Raw genomic sequence first — 6,977 nt, 5'->3', positions numbered from 1 at the left:
TTCTTCACAGTCCAACTCTCACATCCATACATGAATACTGGAAAAACCATAGCCTTGACTAGACGGACCTTTGTTGGCAAAGTAACGTCTCTGCTTTTTAATATGCTATCTAGGTTGGTCATAACTTTCCTTCCAAGGAGTAAGCGTCTTTTAATTTCATGGCTGCAATCACCATCTGCAGTGATTCAGTTCAGTTCAGTCACTCAGTCGTGTCCGACTCTTTGCGACCCCATGAATCGCAGCACGCCAGGCCTCCCTGTCCATCACCAACTCCAGGAGTTCACTCAAACTCACGTCCATCGAGTCGGTGATGCCATCCAGCCATCTCATTCTCTTCTCCTCCTGCCCCCAATCCCTCCCAGCATCAGAGTCTTTTCCAATGAGTCAACTCTTCGCATGAGGTGGCCAAAGTACTGGAGTTTCAGCTTTAGCATCATTCCTTCCAAAGAACATCCAGGACTGATCTCCTTTACAATGGACTGGTTGGATCTCCTTGCAGTCCAAGGGACTCTCAAGAGTCTTCTCCAACACCACAGTTCAAAAGCATCAATTCTTTGGTGCTCAGCCTTCTTCACAGTCCAACTCTCACATCCATGCATAACCACAGGACAAACCATAGCCTTGACTAGACGGACCTTTGTTGGCAAAGTAATATCTATGCTTTTCAATAAGCTATCTAAGTTGGTCATAACTTTCCTTCCAAGGAGTAAGCGTCTTTTAATTTCATGGCTGCAGTCACCATCTGCAGTGATTTTGGAGCCAAAAAAAATAAAGTCTGACACTGTTTCCACTGTTTCTCCATCTATTTCCCATGAAGTGATGGGACCAGATGCCATGATCTTCGTTTTCTGAATGTTGAGCTTTAAGCCAACTTTTTCACTCTCCACTTTCACCTTCATCAAGAGGCTTTTGAGTTCCTCTTCACTTTCTGCCATAAGGGCGGTGTCATCTGCATATCTGAGGTTACTGATATTTCTCCTGGCAATCTTGATTCCACCTAGTGCTTCTTCCAGTCCAGTGTTTCTCATGATGTACTCTACATATAAGTCAAATAAGCAGGGTGATAATATACAGCCTTGACGTACTCCTTTTCCTATTTGGAACCAGTCTGTTGTTCCATGTCCAGTTCTAACTGTTGCTTCCTGACCTGCATACAGATTTCTCAAGAGGCAGGTCAGGTGGTCTGGTATTCCCATCTCTTTCACAATTTTCCAGTTTCTTGTGATCCACACAGTCAAAGGCTTTGGCATAGTCAATAAAGCAGAAATGGATGTTTTTCTGGAACTCTCTTGCTTTTTCCATGATCCAGCAGATGTTGGCAATTTGACCTCTGGTTCCTCTGCCTTTTTTAAAACCAGCTTGAACATTAGGAAGTTCACGGTTCATGTATTGCTGAAGCCTGGCTTGGAGAATTTTGAGCATTACTTTACTAGCATGTGAGATGAGTCTGCAGTGATTACCTCTCTTCAAAATAACGGAACTGTCCTCGGAACACATTCTGCTCAAAGTGTGGATGGGCTGGGGCAGGTCTGTGCATGTTTGTGACCCAGTCCTGCAGGTGAATGCAGAAATTTATAATGTATGTTTAGAAACACTGATAATCATGTGACAGAACAATTGCTGAATCAAATACTAGAAAACTGGGGGTGAGTGGGTATCAGTTTATGTATTTTAAGAAAGTATCAGAGCACAATAGATTGAGAATCTAAAAAAACACACAAAACCCAAAATCCAGAACATAAAACTGAGCCTTCACCACAGATAGCTTGAGAAGCACTACTTTAAAACACAAGAGTGCCTTTTACTGCCAAAGGAGGGCTGATGTTTGCTGAGGGCTCACTGAATACCTGGTGGCTCAGCAGTAAAGAATGCCAGTGAAGGAGATGCAGGAGATGCAGGTTCAATCCAGGAGATGCGGGTTCGATCCGTAGTCAGGAAGATCCCCTGGAGGAGGGCATGGCAACCCACTCCAGTATTCTTGCCTGGAAAATTCCATGGACAGAGGAGCCTGATGGGTTACAGTCCATGGGGTCGCAAAGAGTCAGACACAACTAAGCACGCACGCACGTACTGAGGATCAGGTACTTTATCATTTAGTATCATTTAATCTGCACAACTCTGAAAGGTAGAAATTATACTCATTTTATAGGTGACAATAGAGATGCAATACTGTTATGGTCACAACCCACCATAACGTAACGCAGCCAAAGAACAGTGTGTCTTCCCCATATTCCATGCAGAGCAGAGCCTCTGATAGTCTGGAAATGAAGAACAGTCTAAGGAGCTGTAGACAGTAGGTTAAAAGCTAATTCCAAGGTCAGGAATAAGAACAGTTCTCACCGTTACACATTTGTGAGTTACAGACTATTTTGTAAATTAACACTCCGGGGCCTTCTCCAGAACCCTTTGCCCTCCCTCTTCACTCCCCACTCAGTCTCTGTTTTTCCACTTAGCAGACACTCAAAGTGGATGTTGGGAATTTACTTTCTTTTCTTCCTTGTCCAACTCTCCTCCCTGCTCCACATTTTCCATCCCACTGTCCTCAAGTGGTCAGTCTATGGAACTGAAGACTATTCTAGGTTTTCAGTTGTTAAATAAGGACAGAGGTAGATCGAGGCTTTCCTATCCTTCTCCAAAGGTAAAACAAATTGCTCTTTATCATTTTAGTGTCTGACATCTACTCCCTATCCTGGGTCGGGTTAAGTGTTCCAGCTTCTCCCTTCCCAGGGCATTAGAAAGGCCTTTCTCACAGACAGTGCCACAGACTCTGACAGCCTGGCTCTTGATTCTGGCGGCCCAGCCTAGCCCTCTGCCTTAGCAGAGGCGCAAAGGAAGCCCCTACTTAGTGGCCCCCCAGTCTTCCCACCTTGTTTTGGAGGCCTCTGGGGCCAACTTCCTTTCCATTCTTGCCCCTCTCCAGGCCTCTCAATGGGTAACAGGTCATAGGGACCCACTTTAAGGATACCAGCCTCCTCCCCAGAACCCATACTTTCAGGGCACAGCGCCCTTCTCTTCACTTCTCAGTTCAGTCAGGAAAGCTGGGTCCAGCCAGCGGGCCAGGTGCTCAGATCAGCCTCTTCCCTCCTGGTCAAAAGGGGACACTTTGGTCTCTGCAACTGCTCACTTCACAGAACTGCAAAGGGTGGGACCTTCCAACCACAGCAAGAGGAGGAAGAGGGCAAAACTCGTGACAGGCCACCTGCCTCAAACACACTCCCTCTGGCTTCAGCTGAAAAAAAAAGCTCAGAACAATCGCCAGGTTTTTTAATCACTAATTTAAAAGGGGGATAACTACAGATTAAGAGACTTGAGCTGAATGGACAGTGTGGCAGAAGTGATTAAAGACAGTATAGTAAAAGAATATCAGAATTTAGGCGGCGACAATGTAGGTGTCTACTGCAAAATTCCTTCAAATTTGTATGTTTGAAATTTTCATAATAAAGTGTCTTAGATCAATCCATTAACCAAATGCAATGTGTGGCCTTATTTGGATCCTGATTCTAGCAAATGAACTGTAAAGTTAAGCATTAGATGAAGGGGGGCTGCAATAATAATATGGGAGTTTTATTTTTCAAAAGAGTTCTTATTTAATAAATAAATACTGAAATCACAATGCGGGGGATAAATGGGCCAGGGTATAGCTCAAACAAGACTATTCATGGGTTTGTGATTACTGACACTGGTTGATGGATACATGAGATTCATTTTTCTACTTTTTTGATGTTTAAAAAATTTTTCATAATAAAGGTTTTTTTTCTTTTTTTTAACCACTTGGATGGGATCCTTTGTTTCTACATGAACAAACCCCATTACAGTTAGCCACACTCTGGGGTTTCCCTGCTGCATCCTGACCAAATCTAAACCGGATATGTTTGAAAGAAAATGCACAAACAGTAACAACCCCTTTCCCCCTGGGCAGGTGGTGGGGAGCAATCTCCCCAAACAAGAAAGGAGGGGTATAAGGGCCCCCTTTGGGGGAGCATTTCCTGATCCTTCACTCCTTCATCTCTGACCAGAAAGAGGGCCCCCCCTCCAGCTGGGTCTTCCCCTCCTGCTGCCTGGAGTGAAACCCAGGCCCTGGGAGCTATTCTTTGCTTCTGGAGGAAACCCCACAGATACAGTGGGGCCTCAGTCTGTAAAGCAGGGTTCAGCCGGGGTTCAGCTTCCTCCCTTCTCCCAAATTATGTCATTATGTTGACGCTTCTGGTCCTTGACTGTAACAATCTAATCGACCAGGTGGGACTTTTAAGAATCTCCCTCTTGGGTTGCAGTGGGGGGTGGTCAGTGCCAACACCCCCTCAAAAAAATAGGCTGCCAGTCCTTCCAGTGATAAGGAACTCAGTGGAGAAACAACCAAAGTAGCAGACAATCCAAAAATGCCCTACACGTGGGCTTTGGAAATCACTTGTTTTCCTTCCTTGTGTGTGTCTGTGTGTACATGTGCGTGTGTGCATTTTGGAATAAGTGTATCTAGATTTAACAGTGGGAGAAAATAACTTATAGAACCAAACCTCAAAATTGGCAGTAAAGACCCCAGTGCCAGCAGCCTCCCTCTTCGAGCTGGCCAGTACTCACCGTGAAGCCCAGCCAGGCTTCACACTGTCCCTGGTAGACTTGGTGGGTGAGACTCATGTTTGGGTACACATTCTCTGCCACATACTACTCATTATGTGACCTTTCTGGGCCTTGGTGTCTCAAGTGGGGACAATCATTCCTGCCTTCCCCACTGGGCTGTTTACAAAAAAAGATTGTTCAAATAGAAGAAGCACTTTATAACTACACATACCATTTATAACTATGCCATGCCAGTGCTTCCCAATAATGCTTCATAGCATATGGTCAAAGTAAGTTTGAGAAATGTGTGTTTATACTCTAACCTGGGCTTGAATATCACCGACAGGTGAGCACATGAAAGGCTCTGAGAAGTCCTACAGTTTTAAAACATCAGTTTAACCATATTGAATCTATTAAGCCTAATGTCTTAGCTTTGGGGATTCCCCAAACTCTTTTGTCCTGCAATACCAATGACTTAATTAGTCAACCTCCTTGAGATGTCTGAAGACCAGCTTAGGAAGCACAGCCCTGTGGAGCCTCCAGGAGGCCCTGGTTCGTTTCGTGGGCCCAGCATGTTTCTCTGAGGTGCTGCCAACCTCACTCAGATTCCCACGCACTGTCCAGGCCCCAATGCCCTGGCATGGGTCAGTTTCCCTTCCACCCTCACCAGCCCCACCCTACCACATCACCCCACACAGGGGAGAGAGGGAACCTAAAATTTATCAATCCTTCCCATCAGTTTCTCCCACATGCATCTTTAGCTCTGGCCAATGCAACTCACTGCCACATTCAGACCTACCTGAGAGTCTCAGACCAACTGTCCATCCCTGGCATCTAGCTCCCTCGGTGTCCATCCATCCTTCCTCCTCACCAGGAAACAATACTCTGCCTTTCCCAACACCAATTAGAGGCCAGCATCGGTTCTGCTGTTTCCTGAAACCTCCCCTGTCTCTGAGTTCCACAATCTCGCACACAACTGCCCTCTGATCACCCCTCTGCTTCCCATCCATTTTCGTCAGGTCTTCAAGCTCAGTTTTTGTGTAATACATCCTTGAGAGGTAATGGTGCAAGTAGTTAAAAGGATGTACTCAGAAATCTGGGTTCAGGAACTTCCCTGGCAGCACAGTGGATAAGAATCCACCTGCCAATGCAGGGGACACAGGTTCCATGCCTGGTCCGGGAAGATTCCACACACCGCAGAGCAACAAAACCGATGAACCACAGCTACTGAGCCAGTGCTCTAGAGCCCAGGAGCTGCAACTACTGAAGCCCTTGTGCCCAGAGCCTCCTCCACGACCAGAGAAGCCACTGCAATAAGCCGGTGTATTTCAACTAGAGAGCAGCCCCAGCTCTCCACAGCTAGAGAAAACCCACAGGCAGCAGCAAAAACCCTGCACAGCCAATAAATAAATTATATATAAACCTGGTTCCACCACTTATTGGCTGGATGATAAGTTGCTTAAGTAATCTGTGCCTCAGTTTCCTTGTCTGAAAAAGGCAAACAAGAGTACCTGCTTCATGGGGTTGTTGGAGAAATTAACGAGTTGATTACAGGGCTTAGACACTGGCACACAGTGAGTGAGCAAGTTACTTATTACTGATATTATTATTATCATTCTGTCTCCTTACAGAGCCTTCCACGGGCTGGGCAGTCCTTAAAACTTTGTATCTGTATTGATTTACTGCCTGCCTCCTTCCACAAAGGCTCTAAAGTTGGTTTAGCACAGAGAGGGCTTAGGCAGGGCTCGCCGGGCTGAGCTGAAGGTACGAGGAACAGGATTTGAGGTTGGAGACTGGGGCGGGGTGCTCCCCACCGCCACATCAGGCTGCTTTCCCGCCTCGGCACAAGAGCCCAGCCCAGCCAAACCAGCCCTACTGCTAAAGTCACCGACTGCAGGACTAGAGGCGTCCTGAAGCAGAACATAGAAGAGGAAACTAAGGCTTAACCAGCCCTCTTTCCCACTTCACCACTCCACCTTGGCGCTCGTCAAGCCCGCAACCGTACTGGCTGTGCACAGAGCTCCGCTGTCAATTTGACGGGGGAAGAAGGGGAGGGCAAAGAGAGACAGATAGTCTTCACCTGACAGAGTTTAGGAACCGGAATGGGGGTTGGAGGGGTGGCGCCGGGGTCCAGCCCACGCCCTGAGCTGATATGTGTTGGTACCACCATTTCACAGAAGTCGGAGTAGCCCACAAGATCGGAAACGGCAGAGAGCAAAACCCGTTTCTCTTCCCCAAAACACCTTGCACGTGTTTCTCCTGGGGCAGAAGAATCTTCCTAAGTACCCTGGCTGTTCTAACATCAGCAACGCAGGACGAGTAATACCGAAAGCAGCCACCTCCCGCCCCAGGCAGTCGGGGCCCGCTTCCTGGAGGAGGCGGCGCCTTTCGCGCGCTCCGCGCTCGTGAACCGGCCCCTTCCC

The 6,977-nt window shown here is 47.0% G+C and overlaps 1 protein-coding gene across 1 annotated transcript in view; it reads right to left on the bottom strand.

The window, feature by feature from the left end:
- TTC7A (tetratricopeptide repeat domain 7A) overlaps positions 1-5,706 on the bottom strand; it is a 123,021-nt gene extending 117,315 nt beyond the window's left edge. The window contains exon 1 of the mRNA XM_010838655.1: positions 5,354-5,706. Coding sequence (XP_010836957.1) covers positions 5,354-5,603 — 250 coding nt within the window. The 5' untranslated portion in view covers positions 5,604-5,706. The remainder of the gene's footprint in view (positions 1-5,353) is intronic.
- Positions 5,707-6,977: the final 1,271 nt, after the last annotated feature.

The sequence above is a fragment of the Bison bison genome, unplaced genomic scaffold (assembly GCF_000754665.1).
Source record: "Bison bison bison isolate TAMUID 2011002044 unplaced genomic scaffold, Bison_UMD1.0 scf7180017864101, whole genome shotgun sequence".
NCBI classification, from domain to species: domain Eukaryota; kingdom Metazoa; phylum Chordata; class Mammalia; order Artiodactyla; family Bovidae; genus Bison; species Bison bison.
Note: the sequence above shows the minus strand (reverse complement) of the source record. Positions and strands in the feature narration are given on the sequence as shown.